Below are 19,783 nucleotides of genomic sequence, written 5' to 3'. Positions count from 1 at the left end.
ATAATTGCATCACCTAAATTTTCTTTGTAAAGTATTTGTTACATGAGAAAATGTTTCAAATGAAAATTATTTTATATCAAAAGAAGCATACCTTGATACCGCAGAGCTTTTATTTGAAACATTCCTCATGCCACGAATAGTTTAAAGAGAATTCAAATGATAGAGTTACAAGACTCACCTTGTATAACTAAAGATATAGTTTAAGTTAACATTTCTCTAATTTCGAAATTTTGTTCAAAGAAATACAGGCTTCTGAAACTTACAGCTTTGTATTTTTGATCTCAAACAACAGATCGATTGCCCCAACTAAATTTTGTCTACCATATGAAACTCATTACAGAAAGCATAAGAATAATAAAAAATTTCTATCCTGTCAATTTCATCTCATTTGTATTAATAAATCTTTGCCTTTACATCGAACATCCAGTATCACCAATTTATAACCACAATCGCCACGAAAATTCAGACTACTCAACGTCGAGGGATCTGGGCGTGTTACGTTAATTCCAGACGCTATCTAACCACTGGAGGTTGGTACCAGCGCAAGGCGTACCAAACTCCTGGAACGTGTTCTCTGAATGTCCTGATTGTCTGTGCCATGGAAACACGAAACTAGAAACTGCACGATTAACGGTGGAAATTCGACAACGTTGCGTATGAGGTTAACAAGAAAAAGAACTGGGAACAAGATATCAGTGTCACATTAAATTGACAAGACAAGAAGAAAGTTTAGGAAGCACTGGTTTCAAGAAGATCACAATAATTCAAGAAGCCATGAAAATGGAAATAGAAAAGGCAGAGAATCAAAATTGAACGAAAATAGACCATTTTCAGGATAGTATTATAGTAAGCTCCAAGCTGGTTCGTTGACCATGGATTAAATCAGACATTTGCAAGAAGAAAATATCGAGGAGAAGGAAACTAGAATTAATCCCAGTTCAAACGATTAGCGCGAATTAGGTGGAGCTTAAAGCTTCCTCGATTAATCGAACGAGTAGCAGTTGTGCTTTCTATTCAGAGACGCGTATCTGTCCTCTTCTCTTTTATTTCCTCCCATTTCTCTTTTTCGTACAGGCGAAATCCCTACAGGAACAAGCGACTATCGGCGGGGCAAGATTTTTCAGGGATAACATCTCGTGACAGAAAGATAACACTCTCCTGAAATTCGTCTCTCTACGTGTCGGGCGTGCAGCGCTTGATGTATTTATATACACGGTGGGATGTTTCGAACGAAACATGGCAAATCTTTTGTCATCCACTCGAAGCTCCTGCAATGTTCTCAAGAGGGAGATTACTGTGTAATTAATGGATTCGATATTATTGCAAATAAGAGATGAATATTTCAATACATATTATTTTACGTTAAAATAACTGATAAAGGAAGTATCAATGATATTATTATTTTAGCTGTTTCAGAATGGATTCGTGTATGAGCCATATGAATATCATTTAATATGCGGTGAAATTTGAATGGAATCAAAATGATTCAAAAGTTCTCTAATAAATTTATATGCCAACGTTATTTCTGTATAAAGGTTACTTAAAAACATTATTTCTCTAAATTACACACATTCATAGACACTTACAATTATAGCACATCTTAAAAAATAAACTTAAATTAACTCTTTAACAGTTCAATAACCTGCAAGCTTTAATAAAAAAAATATGTCTCTCTTATTCTTCAAAACACTTCTATTATGCATTGTAACAAATGTAGAAACGAACAAGATCTACTTATTTCATTTTTATGGACGACTTTCCATGCCCAAGTCTCACTGGGGATAAACTGTCAATGTGTTAATCAGGGTAGTTCCAGTGTTAAACAGTTCTTCGAGCAATCTCCACAACTTTACCGCCCAATTAAAAAACCCTTTGCAATGAACAATGTTTCCACACCTCCCCAGATCTCCTCAAAGCACCCGAGCGCAGTATCGCAATGTTTGCCTGCTCTTTTCCACGCCTCCCACCCAGTACACAGAAAAAAGTGTACCCAAACACGCGAGACCACGTGTGTACGCAAAGAGAGCCGCAAGGTACGAAAGTTTGACAAGATCCCATAAATTCCCGAGGGTGTGCAACGCCCACCAGCATACGTCTCCATCTACCCCCATACACGCTATAATATAAATCCGATAGTAGAATAGGTGCACGAGAACGGCGGCATGTGTAGTCGGCGTGTTGCGCCGCGTACAAATAGCCGTGTACCTTCTTCCACACGGACGCGTCGCCCGTGTGAAATATACCCGCGTGTACACGCGTGAACGCAATACGTCTCCCCTGGTACGCGCTCACGGAACGTCAAATCGCGTTTACCCCCGCCAAGGGTGGTCGCGCGACCGTGTGCGCGTGACGAGCGTGTACCTACACTACCGTCCAAAAGTATAAGGACATCTAGTACTGTTCTCAATGTACTTCTATTTTATGGTATAAATAGCGAGTGATCAGAAATGTTGAGGGGTGGCACTAAAATAAGAGGAGTTTCGCTGTGTCTGACTTGGGACTTATTCTACTGATTTCTTTGTATCTGACATGGGAGTATCAATTTTTGGGGCTCATGTTGGGACTTATTCTAATGATTTCTCTGTGTCTGACTTGGGACTTATTCTACTGATTTCTTTGTATCTGACATGGGAGTATCAATTTTTGGGGCTCATGTTGGGACCTATTCTACTGATTTCTCTGTGTCTGACTTGGGACTTATTCTACTGATTTCTTTGTATCTGACATGGGAGTATTAATTTTTGGGGCTCATGTTGGGACCTATTCTACTGATTTTTCTGTGTCTGAATTGGGAGTCCTAACTTTTGGGATATATGATGAACCTGTTCCACTAGTTTCTATGTGTCTGACTTAAGCTCATTCTACTTAGTTCTCTGAACCTGACTTGGAATTTATTTTAGTGGGGTTACTATGTCTGACTTGATACATATTCTACTGATTTTGTTGTGTCTCAGCAGGTTAATGTATTTCGTCTGCATGTGCCTGTAGTAGAATAAGTTGTTTCACGCAGGTTTTAGGTGTCTTAGTGCAATTTGTTACTGATTTTAGAACTTTTCCTAAATAAATGTGATGTGACCGAGCAAGTGTCCTAACACTTTTGGTGGGGAGTGTACACGTCCCACTGCGCTCGGGGTACGATAATTCAGCAGAAAAAGCGCGAAACATTTGTCCAGTCGACATTAATTCCGAAACTGCAGCGCGGTGGATCTGCATAAAACCGTAACGTACCACTCGATAATTCGGCCGATATATCCTACGTTGCTCACACAACTTCTGGTTTGCAGTGGCAGAGGAGATACCTCTCACTTATTTCAACAACTTTTTGTTTATCCTGTACTGTGCAGAGCTGGTAAGGTCGCACAAATTTTGACATACTAATTTTCCTTATAAAGCATGTAACATGTATGCGTTTCAAAATTTCAAGAAGTGAAAGGTTACCTCAATTGTATCACAATTTGAATTTCTTCTTCGTTTCTTTCCTAACACACATAAAAGAAAGATATAATTACCGAGAGGAATACCACTAACAACTCTACATTGATCGAAAATCAGTCAGTTGTTATCTTATACAATTTTCTAATAAAGCATTTTGGAGCTCACAATTTACATGACATTTTTTCTTTATTTTCGCTCGTAGAATATACCAACACCGTTTGGCCGAGAAAACCTGAGACACCCTGTATAGACATGCTAACTTTGAAGCATTATTACTGCAAAACAGCAGCAGATCAGACACTATGCTACAGGGCATTTCGTAATATCTAGGGATCTTCATGTACGACCTACTACGTGCTTGAGGTTCTCGATTCTATACGCGCTTATGGAAAGACAAATGCTCAAGATCGCGCAGAGGCAGACTTACGAGCGGCTCTGCTCGCGAACAGACGAATAATCTGGACGTGGCATAACGACGAGCAAGTTTGACCGCGCGAGAGACGACTCCTGCTAGACGAGAGCCACCCCCGTGACAGTAGTTTCAGAGCGCGACGCCGCTTATTGAAAGTCACATTTGTTCCAGTCCCGTTCGCGCGTTGTTACTGCTCTCCGTCTGCATTCTGCGCTTTTTTCGTCGCTTTTGTTCAAGAGGGACCGTGCATTCTCGGTGTCTGCGACGAGATTCGTGAGGGATGAGGGCTGTTGTGAGTGGGAGTGGGCAGGGGTATCACGATTGGGAGGTTTGGAAGGGGTTGAATGCTTGTGCTTGACGATTCAGGGAATTTTATACAGGGTGGCCCAAAAAAAACTGATGGCATAGGTTCAAGGAAGATCATTCTATAAGAAGAAATAAGTCGAAAATGTACAACATTTTTGTATTTTGTACATTGTTTTCAAGAAAATTGACTTCAGGTTGTGATTGGGAAAAATTTAATGGAAGTATATGGTTTAGGGTACTTCAAGGGTACACAGGGTAAGGGGAAGATTCAGGGTCTGATCAGTGACTGTCTTTACTTACTTTTTCATATAGAATAACTCTCTTTCCCCTTGTAATATCTAGTTCTAAGACACCCTGTATATTGAAATAATGAAATGAAATGATGAAATGTTCATTTTTCCAGAATAATATGAATTTCGTTAAATTATGTTACAAATGAAGGAAATTTGCTAGAGTAAACTACTTCAAATACTATGAATACTCTCCTCAAAAACAATAAAAATTGGACTTGAGTTAGTCTAGCAGTTCTATCTGTGCTATACTATATTTTCTGTTTAATCGAACCTACACAAAATAAATGATTAAACCTTTCCAATTGGTAGAGTGTCTTTCTTCTTTATTCAACTAAAAACCCTGAAAGCCTCTTTTCACCACAATCCTTCAATCAAAAGGATCCCTCAAGGAACACAAAACCTAAAACAGAAACGCATTCAAGTACCAAAGACGACCCCACAGTCCCCGAAACAGAATTCCAGGGCGTCGTGGCAAACTATTAATTTTTCGAAAAAGAGAAGCCGAAGGGGGCAAAACGAAAGGAGGAAAAGCGGGAAACCAGCGGCTAGTGGGTAGGGTCTTTGCAATTTGTCTGGTCTCCGCGAAGCGAAAGGAGGAGCAACAATGGCTACGCGAGGGCATATACGACCCCCGGTGCGTTCGTTTGTTTTAATTTCTCGGCTTCTAATTAAACCACGACCACCGCCGAAAAAAACGAGCACGAGAGGAAAAAGAAGAACCGCCACACGCAAGCATTTTTTCATACGCGACCGTGTGTGGTGCGTTACAAACGCCGACAGAAGCGCAGAGGACTGGATAGGGCGGAGGACGAGAGGGTGGAGGGGGAGGAATGGGAGGGAAGAAGAAAAAAAAAAGGGAGACAAAAGGAGAACGTGGCGGATAAGGCCAGGGGAGACGAGGGGAGGGTTCTTCTAATACACTCGAGAGGGAATAATCACGTGGACGCGCGATGCTCGACGATTTCTATTGGGCCCTCGAAGAAATATCCGTCATCAAAAGCCACTCGATATCTCGCAACTTGGCGACAATTTCGCAAATAATTATTGCACGAGAGACACAAAGCGGCTTTCGAGGGCCTCTTGCGTTCCTCCCGGAATCCAATTCCGCGCCGCCTCTTTCAAATCCCTTTGTCACCCACGATAATCCCTCCCGGTAGACGTGGTCGAGTTGACGATGTCTCTCCCTCTCATCCACCCTCTCCACTACGTCTCCTCGTTCTACCTTGGTTCCGTGTTTCTCCTTGCCCCCTCCCTCCCTGCTCCTCCCTCAGACGTCCCAAATTCCATTACCACTTCCGCTTATGGATTCCACGCTCGTCCTTCCTTTTTTTTCAAGGCTGGTGGGGGAAGATGAAAAAAGGTGGTCGAGTTAATAGAAGATTATGGCCAACTTTAATCCCAATTATATCCTCGGGGATATAAATAGAGCTGGCCAGGGGCTTTCCCGCGCTATTTATTCTGGAGGACGCTGGGCTTATCTTAAACGCAAGCGGCGAGATGCAAATTGATATGAAGGTGTGGAGAGATATAATTAGCCGTGAGGAATAGGTCTGTTATTAATGCACAGGGGTTTCCTTGGAAGTCTGTGGCTTTGGATTTCATGATCGGGTTAGGATATTTATGGTGATTCAAGTTTTGATATTTTTGGTAGTATAGAATGTGTTCGTGAACGATTTGTAAAGAGTGCTGCATTGGAAAGTTGTGACATCTTTGTGCTATGAGTCACTTTATGGAATAGAATAGTAATAATTTTACTATACTGTCTTATAAGGGTGATCAGTTTATCTGGAAACCCTCTAATGAGGGTTGACAGCACTTGCAATGCTAACAGCAATTATAATAAATGCTGCCAACACTTGAAGGGTTCACAGTTAAACTGATCACCTTGTATATTGATGTGATCTATTAATAATTCGTGTGTTCTTATTTCTATTTTTTTAAAAATGTTCAGACACTCATCTATATGTAGGTGTGTAGTATATGCATAAATATAAAAGAAGAAAATAAGGAGAGAATGACAAATTAATTTCGAATTAAATTTAACAATTTATATAGACTCTTCTTACTAAATTGGAATATCCTCTCTAAAATATTCATTACATCGCTTTACTTTACTTTATTCTGCACATCGAATACCACCAGGGAATACCTACATAAAAAAATAAATTAGCTTCCTTTCTCAGCGGATTATCAATTTGCTCATACCTCCATGAAAAAATTAATTAATCCTAAACCAAAAAATACATAGGAAATAAAATACCGAAATTATTTCACTGAGAAGCGGAACATCAAAAGGAAATATTAATTCGAAATAAAACCTACTGCACAGGAATTTTGATCCTGTAATTTTTTTACATTTATTTGAAATGATGAATAACTACAGGATTCCTTTTCCACAGAACGCTTACTTTTATGCGTTAAATCCAGAAAGTTCACGACTACTGTTTTAACAATAGGAGTACACCAGAAAAAAAGAGGATCGAAGAGTTTACACGGAGAATATGGAATTTCAACAAAAATGGGAGGCATGAAACCACAGAAGAGATCATTTTTGCAAAGTAAGGGCTTCTTGACCAGAGTGTAGTGAGAATCTCACAGAACAGAAATGGAAGCCTCGAAATGAATCAGCATTCTGAAATGAGTTTTTCCTACTAATAGGATTCACAACTGTCGGAAACGAGGTACTGCAAATGATCAATAATTGTCGAATCCTAGTAATGATGAAAACACGAAAAAGCTATACACTTCAAATTTCTATAATTTCAATCGGAATAAAAATTACTATTGTTATGACACGAATTTATGTTGTATCAATGCAATTTCCACATGTATAAAATTATAAAAGTGTTTAAGAATTATTTTGTTAATAAATTAAATTGAGATCATGATATATCTCTGACCAAACATTGATGTTTACTTAATCCTACAGATAAAACTAGAGAAAAGTCAAAGAAGCTTCACGAGGAAACGTGAACGAAATTCTCAAGGAAGAAGATTGCTTCGACTTTTACATTTACGGAAAAAAGAAGCAAATAGAATTTATTCCCCTATTCACATTCAGTTCGTCTCTCATTAAAAAAATATCTGAAATTAACATTTTCCCTGCTACCAAAAATTTCGAGCATTTATTCACTTACTTGCTGATTCAACCTCGATTTTTAACCAGCGAAATTCAAAACATCAGCAAATTCCGCCCCGTTTCGATTTCAATTCCATCCCTTTCCTCCTACCCACCCATCTATCACCTCTCTTTTGTGTTTTTCGTCCGCTATCGTGCACCACTTCTGGCTTGCAATCTCCCCTGGGCACTCGATAAAAAAAACGATAATTTTGCAGCACAGCCACTGATATATCGAAGGGTGGAAAAATTTCGAGTGTTTCGCGTTATCGTTCGGTAATGCGTAATTTTAACGCGATTTGCAGCGAGATTCGATTAGGATCTGGTCATAAACAGCGAGGTCTGGCCGCTATAGAAAGAAGATAAAACTGATAACGATGAAACGAAAGGAAGCTGGGGATAAGTAACGTTTTATGCAGGCGTTACATGTAAATGAAGGGAGGAAGAAAGATTCGAGAGCGAGTGTAGTTTTCGAGAGAGGAATTTAAGTGTACTTCAATCTCGCTGAAATCTCCGCTGGATTCTGCCTGAAGAACGAAAAAATCTCATTTTGTTCGTTCAATTTCACCCTTGTCTGATTCTCTCTTGCTCTCGAATACGAAACGAGGAACAGTTCTAAGTAACTGGACGATAGAAACGCGATCACCTCTGAGTACTGTTGCCCTAATTCCCCTAACCGTCTCGTAAATACCTGCTGGTAACGCATCAAAGGTTTTCGTAACGCTTGCGCAAGCTGTTTTTAATCGTATCGAGGGAATTATTCGTGAAATATGAAAGGAAATTCTGCCAGAATTGAGCGTGCATAAAACTGCACTGGGGAACGTATATAAATAAATGCTGAACGTTTACCGAAGGATGTAAATATTTTATAATATTTGAAATTTTATTACTCAGGGAAAATAAACGCGTTGATGCTGCGAATGTGAATTAATTCCACGGAAAATTGATTCGTTTCATAATAGACTTTTCATTTTTTTAATCTTTACGGACGATGGAAGAATAAATTCGCTGCAAATTCATTTCTTGGAAAATAGAAGAAATTAACTATAAATCAATCATCGTTAAATTGATAATTAGAGCATAAAGTTTGTATTACAAGAAAAAGGAACACGAAATTTAAATACAAATAAGAAATTTTTGTACTTAAAATCCTTTTAAAAAAAATACTGTACATAGTGCCTATATTCTCTGAAACTGAACGTTAGTCTTTGAGACAGCTTATCAACTTATCGAAAGCACTCCAGCAGTATCGACAAACGAACCCTTAGAAGCCCAAAACGCCGTGTGCTAGGTAAGCGCATATGAAATGAGGAGAACAGGAAAGAAGACACCCTATATCGTCTATCTGATGCACGAAAAGCACCAGTTTCTCCCGACTCTGTCGGCCTCCTTTCCAAAGAAGCCTCTAATCTCTTAGAATTGTCGTCGTTGCTACTCTCCTGGCTAGCTCCCTTCGTACTGTTCTTTCTTCAGGTAATACACGGTTAGAGGGTTGGAGAAGGGGTTAGAAATCGTGGCTTTACGAACAACGAAACCTTCAGGATTACCAGGCTGCAGCCTAATCAACCAGATTGCTTGCAATTTGCCTACCTTATCTTGCTACATTCTGTGGCCCTTTCCATTTTTCGCGAGCCGACTTACGTGCTCCCTCATCCCCCATATCCCTTTTGGCGTCCCTAGTGACTGTGTATGTACTCTTTACCACTTTCACCCCTCCCTACAGTATCCATATCTCTTCTATGACACCTATTTACTTTCTCATGTATCTATACGATTATGGTTTTATATTTTTTTAAATGGGCTTCTTTGACAATGGAGTAGAAAATACAGACATAGTCTGTATAAATAAATATATATATATATATATATAAATAAAATAAAATAAAATTATCCAAAGATACAAAGAACTCAATTTCCTACTTCTCCGCAGTTACTGTCTTCTCCACAGTCAGGCACTACAGTATTTAATACTGCACACGTAAGCCCACTCCCAGAGTCATCCCTTCCACTCCACCACCCTCCCTCCCCATCCCTCGATTTTTCCATTATCGACGTCGAATGCAAGGCACACGTTTGACTAAATTCGGGATTACGCGCGTAGCAAGGCAGGGGCGAGGGAAGCCGCGGTTTCCTGAATGCAGACGGTGCTCGTGAATACCGTTTGGAACCACATGTGGAAATTTCAATCGCGGAACGTTGTTTCGCGGGATCGTTCAAACTTCTCCCACGGTTGCTGCCCGATCGAAGTTGCGTGCCTGTCGAACACTAGGAGACTCGAGCCGCTCGTGGATTCGGGGAGTCGAGCTGCTGTTTGGAAATAGACGCTTCGGCGGCTATTAGAACGAGAACGGGATTCGACTTCGAAGGGGAGATCCGAGGCAGCGACAACGAGAGGGTTTAATGAGGAGAAGTACTGCTAATGAGTTCACGTTTTGGAATTGAACGAAATCCTGCGGCTATTTGTTGCCGATAGTTTGGAGGATGTGGGACAGAGAACCTGCGACTGAGATTTGGCGACTTTGAGGATTGATGGAGAGGGGTGGGATGGTATTGGAGAATTTTTTTTTTTTAATGAGTTTTTGAAGAAGTTGGAACTAGTAACCGGAAGAAATAGAGGGTGGACCAGTTATTTATTGCTGTTTGGGAAAACTTTTCAAGACAAAGTTGCGCTATTCTAAAGGGCACGTGTAACTATGGAAAGAAATTTTGTGAAGATCATTTCTTTGCGAGATTTCATGATCAGTATATTCCTTTTTCGATATACTCGTAGATGGAAAAATAAATTCAATGACTAGGTTAACCATACCATTTTGATCATTCCATTTCGAGATATTTGTATGTATATAGAAATTAAAATTTCTTAAGGATTCACGTGGCATATCGACTCACACTTTTGTATTCAAACATAAAATATGTTTTCAAGATATATAATACATGTTTTTAAAATATTCTCCCAAGAACTAGATTTTTTCGATATATAATATGTTCCCATTCCCTTGCAACATGAAAGCAGAGGAAGCTTTATTTTAAAAAGCAAATTTTAAAGACGAATTCGTATGAGGTATCACGAAAATCGCTAACATTATTCTCTTTTCCCGTAGCCATTATTTTTTAACCATACAAAATTGTTCCCGAAATTTGCCCTCCTTATCTCGGTACATTTCACGATCTGGATCTATTTTTCTTCCTGAGAAACCACCCCTTCACGCATTACCGAAAATGACCTTTTCGAAAGAATACCTCTCCCGTTTCACCCCCTTCCCAGTCTCACAATGTACGTAAATCTTCCCCCGCCAACGTCGTATTCTTTTGTCCCCGTGTGCAGGGAAATCTTTGGGGTGAAATTGCAGTCGCGAGACACGGAAAAAAGGACAAGTAGATTTGAATAGATTCTTCTTATCTCGTCCTCGAACCTGTTCCCATATCCGTTGGAAGGAAATTTCTCTCCAACCAGATCGTCATGCTAGAATTGCGACCCTAATAAATAAGGGATCAACCAAATCGAGATTTTCCCCAACGTTATTTATATTCCACGATACTATTGCAATAATTAAAAATCCTCTTGTATCGTAATATTCATGAAGAAATAAAGGTTACTTTTCGATTATCCTTAAGTATTTCGTAACACTAAGTACATAGTGCTGGACTTATATTTATTACACAATGACAATGAATTTATAAAATGTTGCGAGACTCTGGATGAATGAACTGTTTGAGTTTTTCGAAAATAAAGAATCATTAAAGTCTGCGTACTTTTAAATATTTCCTTCGACAGAAACTTGAAATGTACAACTTTCACGTATATTAGTGTTGTACTTGATCATTTAAACTTGAAATCTATTATTATTAGAAAATATAACATATAATATATCTGTGATTGTAAAGCAAAAAGTTGTAAGTCACATGTTTCTGTTTTCAAATAATTGGCCATTAAAGCTTACAGCTTCACTACTATCTTCTGGACTTGTGTCTCCTTGAACCCTAATTTCTAAGTGAAAAAATTCTTTCAATACCCTTTTTTCTTTCTGAAAATATAAACTCTATATTCTAGATATCAATCAAAGTCTTAACTCGAGCTTTTTAAAAATATAACAAATCATTTCGTCTTGCAACCACAGTTATATGTATATCCTCAAGTTTGAAAAAGTCTCACCAGTTTTTCATCCATCGAAATTCGCAACTGGCAAACGAGCAACAACACGAACGCATGCAACAATAATGTTATGTTGTTAGATGAACACTCACCGGCGTTATTACTGGCGAAATTTAGATCCTTACCTGAAACAGAGGAAGCAGACGTTGTTAGTATGATCAAGTGTCGTCAAGGATCGTATACAACATAATACAGACATCGATTCCGGGCTACGTACCGCAGACAACATATTACAAGGGTACACGCCACTCCACGCAACTAATTAATTCTCACGGGACATATATAAATTAACGTGCAACGAAGCCATCCGATGTAAACGCGAAAATGCTTTCAAGTGTATTAATAACCGCGGAGGGTGTAATTTCACGCGGTTCATGAAAACTCATTCACGCGTTAAACATTTTTATCGCGATCACGATGCACGTCGAGTCGAGAAACGAGATTCACTAATAGTTCTTCTAATTAAGCGCCGCTTAACGTGCGCGAGTGCTCTCGAGTTCTCTCATTTAAATAGATACTGGGTGCTCCGAAATTTTGCAAGGAGATGAAAGGCTGAGAAGGAAATTAGAAGGGTTATTACCAGTTCTAGGTGTGTGGAATCGTCTTCAAGGAGACTGCGATGAAAATTGAGGTGGTCTTCTGATACACTCACGCGCGAAAAATCACAAGAAATATTGAAATAGATATAATAATTTTGAGTATTCTTTTTCTTGGTTAAATGTAACTGTGTTAACTATCACTGTAAGTGGTTGAATCGTCATAGAACTGAATGTTAATTTTATGGAAAAAGTAATTGTTTTGTTGTATCGTGTTGCTTGAATTTGCTTTCACTAATGTTTGAACAATAAATTGTTGTATAATTGGAGATCACAAGTGCAGCGATCATTCAGTGCGCCATAGCTGGGAGCATTTGTTTTTACAGTGCCAGGGGTGGCTTTGGCTTCACTGGAAGTACCGCGGGACCCATTTTCAAATACGAAAATATGTCTACAATTTATGAATCTAGTTCAATAAACTATGACTTTCCAAGTAATTACACCCTTGTGTATTTGAGTGGAGCAACCACTATTTTGGATTTTGCAATTGCTGTGCATTGTTCAAATAGTTACTAAATACAAGTATAATCGAATTTCATTGTATCTTCGTGTAGGTAATAATGTATATGTTAAATATTATTATTAAAAGGCAATCAATTTTATGTAAATTATGTTCTGGTTAAAGAAACACTCGATTTATCTGAACAGTGCACAGTAGTTAAATATTTCAAACAAGTTAAATCACTGTTAAAATAAATATAAACTGAATTTCCTTCAATTATACAACTATTAGCTTCTCTGAAGAATTGATTATTTTAGAAAAATGTATACTGTGATTCAAGCTACGTGGAAAATTCAGTTTTTCTAAATTTCTGACTAAGCAAATTATCAGCACAATTATTCCAATAAATATAACTATGCAAGCACACACGATACAAATAATAAATATATCCTTCCCCACTTTATCAAAATTAAATATAGCTACACTGGAACGTGACACAATCACAATTTGTTTAATTTACTCAATTGTTTCTTCATCGTGTTTTTGTTCATTTATTGAATGTTTATTAAAACAATGTTTATTGAAATAAAGTTTAAATCACTAGCACTTCACACGAACTTTGATTTCGATCGCGATGGAATCGTAATACATCAGAAATTATGTTCCACACGACTAATGTTTTCTGAGTGACGGCCGAAACAAGACTAGTGCCTTGAAGGTGAGTTCGACATTTGAAAAGTGGTGGGGTTCGACTTGGCAGTACGAATACACAAAAACTGATAAAGTTGACAATCAAAAAGGTCAAGGGAGAGGGAACTATGTTTCTGTCCTTCCAGTTGAAGATTTATGACTGTGTGAAGACTACTACCATTTCTTTCATTCTACTTACAAGTAAGGTAAATGTCCTGAACTCATAAGACATCAAATATCCCAGTAAGTGAATAATCTAAAAATACATGTCCTGGTACTTGGATTATGACATCCTAGGAATAAAGGTACTATTTTAAATAGATACTATTAGTTAATAAGACACGTCAAATAATTAATAATACCCATTAGTTTCCTTCCTGAATATTATAATACACATAAAGTATTAAGTATCCCAGACGTATTCTGCCTTTCCATCCTCAACCAGAAATAACGTAGCTATCAGATTTCTCCCATTTCAACATCCTTACTGTATCCACTTTCTCTGGCAGAAAAATATGCGTTCAAGAAAGCTTCCTGCATTTTCAGGCGTCGTTATAACGATTCCCGCGGAACACGTCTAACGAGCAACAGTGGAATCACTTTGCACGGAACGACGTCCATGCACACGAGTGCAGAGGAAAGTTTGTCAGTTACGATACTGCAAATTTGCCCGATGGAAAGGCAAGGGCGGAGGAGGCAGGGATCGTGTGCAGCTGAGAAGAATCCCGCGGAGGATCTCACGAGAACGTGGAACTACGCAAGCTGAAATGCATAACGCGATTCAACTGCATAACGCGCGTGCATAGGGGATACAGTAACTGTATACGACTTCGAAGATGCAACGCTTTGCGACAGACTTTGCTGCTTATCGCCTCGAGATCAACTCTGCTTTACAATTTCCATTACACTGAGTTCTGTCCACCCTGTGACTCTATATTCCCGATTTCCTCGATAATAGGGTGAGGTTTAACTCCTGGCTGGTGCAGTGGTAAATATTACAATACCTGCATTGAATTAATTTTTCACGTTTGGTATAAAAAGTATCCATGAATAATTTTCAAATATTAATAAATAGTTAGGTATTTTTTTATACATTGCTGGAAATCGTTTCTCGAAATTTATTTATTTTGTTATTTATTAACGTTAAATTATGATTCATGTATTAGAGTATACAAGGAAGAGGAAAGAGGCTGTATTAAAATTCAGCACAAACTAGGTATATTAATTTTCGCCAAAATTGTTAAGTATAAATATTATAGTAGTGATACTAAGTGAGGGTTAATTTTCTCATGTTCTTATCTATTCAAATTTGTTCGTGTGGTTGATAAATTTTGTAAAAAAATTTGCTGTTTGCTGCAATATTGAATAAAGTAAATTAGAATTTTGGATATCGTGTGAGCACAAGCTAAACTAACTCTGATTTCGTCACAGTTATTGACGTTCATTGCAAATTTATTGATAACATTCCTCTGGAGTTTGTTTGCCACAATTTTTTATATTTATTCATCGATAACTGCAGTTCGTTCATTAACTGAACATTTTATTTGCCACAACTACGGCGTATCGGTTAAATAATATACAACAATTCGTGCTGGTTGCTCCAGATTTATGCACAATGTTGCGTTTTCAGTGCACGAATTTGAGACGAGTTGTGTAAATGTATCGAGTTTGTAAATGGTGCGCGCTTGGATGCAGAACTGTGAGGAAGTGGATATGGGGATGAAACTTGAGTTCCTAATTTTCAGAACATCCACTAGAAAAAGTTTCAATTGTTTCTCCTTCTAAAACAGAGTACAAAAAATGAAAAAATCTCAAACCTACTAATTACTTGTATTAACATAAATTTCCTTCATACTGTGTACCAAACAATCCAAAGTAAAATATTTCAATTTTCTCCCACTGCAAAATACAGCCCAAATTACAACTGATAAAAATTAAAATTACTAATTACTCATACTAACATACACTTTACTTTCATTCTATTTAATGAAGTCAACGACTCACTACAATAACTCCTAATTATTTTCAAAATGTCTCAAAATTAAAGACCAAAAATCCAAAGCCTCAAGTTTCACCCCAAAATCCTGTCATAACAGATCAAAAAAATACTACTCCAATACACTGTTCAATCGTAGCGTGAATGGATCACGTTCATCGCGTGAGATTTATAGCAAGGTTGCTCCCAAATGGAGGATCATCGTGGAAACACCTTTATTCCGTTCGTTCCGTCTACTTAAGAGGATCCTTTGTCACTGAGAGGGACGGCGAGAAAGAAAGGTACGGAGAAAAATGCAAATTGGGAGGGCGGTGGTTATATCATAGCAGCGTCGTGCCAAAAGGGCGAAAAAAATTGTACAGGGCAAGGTCGACATTTTTTACAGGGTAAAAACCCTCTTTTTTGAAGGAGGCAAGGAACATGTACAGGACGTCTCGTAATAAGTGGGCAATAACAATAGAATTTACAATAGAATAGAATCTTCTTAAAATTAAATAAAATTAATATTAGTGTCCAGGTATCACGACATGGCCAGTGGCTGAGACATTTACCTTAGGTTTATATAAACTTTTTTCATTATTTTTTGGGTCTGAATCTTGGGTATTGACGACTTATTAAGGGACACCTTGTATATGTATACTTCGTTCCCTAAAACTTGGGAAATTTTGAAAAAGATTGAAGTAATTTACTTAGCACAGACCCCACTCCCTTTTGTACCCTATGATATTTTTATATTTTGCTAGCTTATTTATTATTCTTTTTAAATAAAACTTTGCTTAAGCTCACATGTTTTGAAGCACCCTGAAATTTCAAGGATTATCAACTTTTATCGCATGAGCGAAGAGCGCTACTTCATGAGCGTCGAGTACCTGGGAAATGAAATCTGGTTTAACGAAAAGAGGGGTTTTTTATTGATTAATTCAAACAGTTTCAATACTTTTAAAATACTGTTTTTATCTGGCTTTCTGTGTTTATTTTCCCGCGTTCCTATCTCAATAATATTTACAAAATTGGAAATTACATTGCGTAAGATAATTTGTATGTATGAAGTTTATTTGGAAAGTGCTCGCCACGCCAAAATTGGAATTAAAGTCAAATAAAACGGTGAATTCTGAATTTTACAGGTAGCGTCGCGGTATTTGTACGATTCAGTATCAGGAATTAATTCGAAATAATATAATTGATTAAAGAACCAATCGGTTTCAATTAATTATACGTGTGTTTTCAATTTGTTAAGAAAACATTGCCTGCTTCGAATACGAATCGATAGCTTATTTTCGCGAATTTATGTTTCTAGTGAGCGATCGAGAAAGAGAAAGACTGCAGCGAAACTTCTTCAGATAATTGACAAGCGAAGTAAGTTTCTTCGAGAAGGATCGAATAATGGCATTCAAGGAGGGGACGGTTGAAATCTTGAAAACAGGGTGAGAGGGTGAAACCGAAAGGGGGTGGAAAATAAAGGACGCAAGAGAGATGGAGGCATAAATAGCACTTTGTATCGACGTCCGACTCTTTTCTTTTCGCCTCCGCTGTGTAGCCCTCTCGACGAGTTTAAGTCCACTTCGGCTTTCTTCTTCGAACCCTGGAAACCAGTTTTTCACAACTCACGCCTTCGATCACACCAAATCTACCACTTAGCGCAACCCTTCTCTCTATCTAGTGTCAACCCTCCCCTGACGAATGGCATTCATATCGAATTACGTGACAGTCTTTTAACTATATGACGGAAAACTAATTCTCGTTTGAAATATAGACAGATGTTAGAGTTTAGAACTGTGGAAAGACTTGTGATGAGACACAGTTCTTTGCTTCTAGATTTTGTATTACTTGGACTGTTTGTGAACTGGATTCTGTGGAGTTGAAATTACAATATTGTCTTGGTTTAGTTAGTTATAGTCGTAACTTGGGGCACGATGAACGAAGAAAATACTACTTAAGGAATGTCTGACCACACACTAGGTTATGCTACTTGCTGGGTGACTAACAATAAGTATATCAGTTTATTCAACTTAGTACTCAAGAAATATTATTTGACTGGGTATACAAATGTTAAATATACAATATAAAAAACATTGTTTAGTTGCTTATAGTCACATTAAAGGAATGAAATTCTACTTCTTTTTAAAATTCTTAGACAGCGACGAACTATTTAAGATTATTTAAGATAAACTATTTAGGATTATTTAAGAGGCTATTTAAGATTATTTAAGAGGCTACTTAAGATTATTTAAGAGGCTATTTAAGGCAGATTATTTAAGATCACTTAAGAGATTATTTAAGAGACTATTTAAGATCAATATTATTTTAAGTACGTGTACAGAAATAATTTTTATCACATTCCTCACGTCGGTGTTATTGATTTCCTTTAAATAATTTCTTAATTCCATACGAATAATGGATTTATCTCCAAAATGTCTATTCCCGTTCCATTCTCCAAAATTCAGCACTGTCGCAAGTCGAAAACGAATAAGTTGCCCGACTTCCATGAACTCGCTCACCAGAATAATTCCCAAAACAAAACGAGAGAGCATTCAGCCGCGGTCAACCAGTGTTTGTTGCAGCTTGCAGCGCGGTTCAAGTATCGCGCAAATGGCCGCCGCGTCTTGACCTCGAAAGGGAGGTGGTGTTCCTGAAAGGATACAAAGAGAAGAAATGTGTCCCCTGTCTGGCGGAATCCAGAGCGAAGGTCGAGAAGAAGAAAAGCTTGGTAGAAGTTAGCAGGAGGTTGGACGGCGCTCGTAACTGTGGAAAACTGAAAAATAGTTGGCACCCGTTGCCATGGCCACTAAGTACCCAAGTGGAAGCGACGACCGACGCAGCAGCGCCTACCGTTTTCATCTCCCTTTTCCATACGGCTTAAACGGATGGATTTTATCATTTCCCTTTTCTTTTTTAAACCACCGATCGAGATTCGAAAGGAAATGGAAGCTTGTCTTCGACGCGAAACGAAAATACACGCTCGAAGGGCTCTGAATATATCACGACAGACACCTTGCGAGCCGTTTCTGTTTCCAATTCGACAGTTCTCGTTATGAAATATTTTTGCGAGGCAATATTTTCCTATACCCATGAAATTTCATGGAATTCACGTTTTCTCGGTGTTCCTGTGGATTCGCAATTTCATATACGATTTTTTTTATCCAGAAGATCGCCAAATTTCAAATCTCGTTTTGCGCTTTAATTTAATACAACTGTGGGAAATAATATTCGCTGGGAGAATTCGTTTTACTGAATATTTCAGTGACGTAGGGAAAAGCTTTAGAGTAACAAATTTTTAGAAACGTCCACATTTATATAACACAGAGATGATTTAAAAACTTTAAAAAGAGACATCTTAAAAGACACTCATAAGACGTCTGAAACACGTCAAAATTACGTCTACAATAATTTCGACATTCAGTCGAAAACTAGACGACTTTATGACGTCCATGTAGTTTGTCTTTAAGACGTCTTATGGGCGTAAATTTTTTAAGACGTTCAAATTATGTCGTAAGACATTCGAGCATAAAATGGGCATAAAATGGACGTCGTGTACTGTCCCAGTATTATTAAATGCAGTGACTTTCATAGAGCCAGATTCACAGATTCTGTCCTATAGAATATCATTACTACATTTATAACGTAACGCAGAATTGGTTTTAAATTTCACGAATCGCAACGGCTGCAAAAAGGCGAAGCGGCCATCGAACGATCCTCTGAATCAGTCAGTTTTCTTTTCATCTTCTCACTCGATTGCAGGGGAAACGCGTGCATAAAAGTATACATAAATGCGGTATGCATAAAAGGAGCGTGCGTTCAGCCAGCTGCGCGTCGCTTTAATACGAATAGCGACGCCATGAAAAATTGAACATCTTCGACATCCATTGTTTCCCGACGCGTTGTGAGATGACAGAGATTGGGACCGCGGAGTGTTTCACCTTCTCAATCAAATCCCAATGTTATCACGCGCGGAGGAATCGCTGCAGCTGATGCTGAGAATTTCTCGCGGACTCCTCTCGTTTAACGATTTCGAATACATTTCAGAGCGATTCGCCCCACGCTGGGACACGCCCTTCAATCTTCGTTACATACTTATGCTTGTAGCTCGAACCCTTCCCCTTTTATCGTCATGGTCGTCGTAGGGACTGTACAATGTTATTTGTTTCGTATTCATGAGTTCTTGTATGGGCTGGGTATTGTGCATAAGTGTGCAGTTTGGTGCAATTGTGTGTAATAGTTGAAGTGATTCTTTATTGTATGGGTGTAATGTCTTTCGAAAATGAGAGGATTTTATACTATTTTTTATATCTAGTGTTTTTACTATGGAAATTGAATATTGTACTAATTTGTAGCATCCTCTGAT

The 19,783-nt window shown here is 38.2% G+C and overlaps 1 protein-coding gene across 1 annotated transcript in view; it reads right to left on the bottom strand.

Annotated features, from left to right (window-relative positions):
- Positions 1–19,783, bottom strand: part of LOC143179802 (agrin) — a 399,531-nt gene that overhangs the window by 233,077 nt on the left and 146,671 nt on the right. The window contains exon 4 of the mRNA XM_076379178.1: positions 11,810–11,842. Coding sequence (XP_076235293.1) covers positions 11,810–11,842 — 33 coding nt within the window. The remainder of the gene's footprint in view (positions 1–11,809; positions 11,843–19,783) is intronic.

The sequence above is a fragment of the Calliopsis andreniformis genome, chromosome 1 (assembly GCF_051401765.1).
Source record: "Calliopsis andreniformis isolate RMS-2024a chromosome 1, iyCalAndr_principal, whole genome shotgun sequence".
Lineage (NCBI taxonomy): Eukaryota > Metazoa > Arthropoda > Insecta > Hymenoptera > Andrenidae > Calliopsis > Calliopsis andreniformis.
The sequence above is the reverse complement of the archived record's forward strand: the minus strand, read 5'-3'. Positions and strand labels throughout refer to the sequence as shown.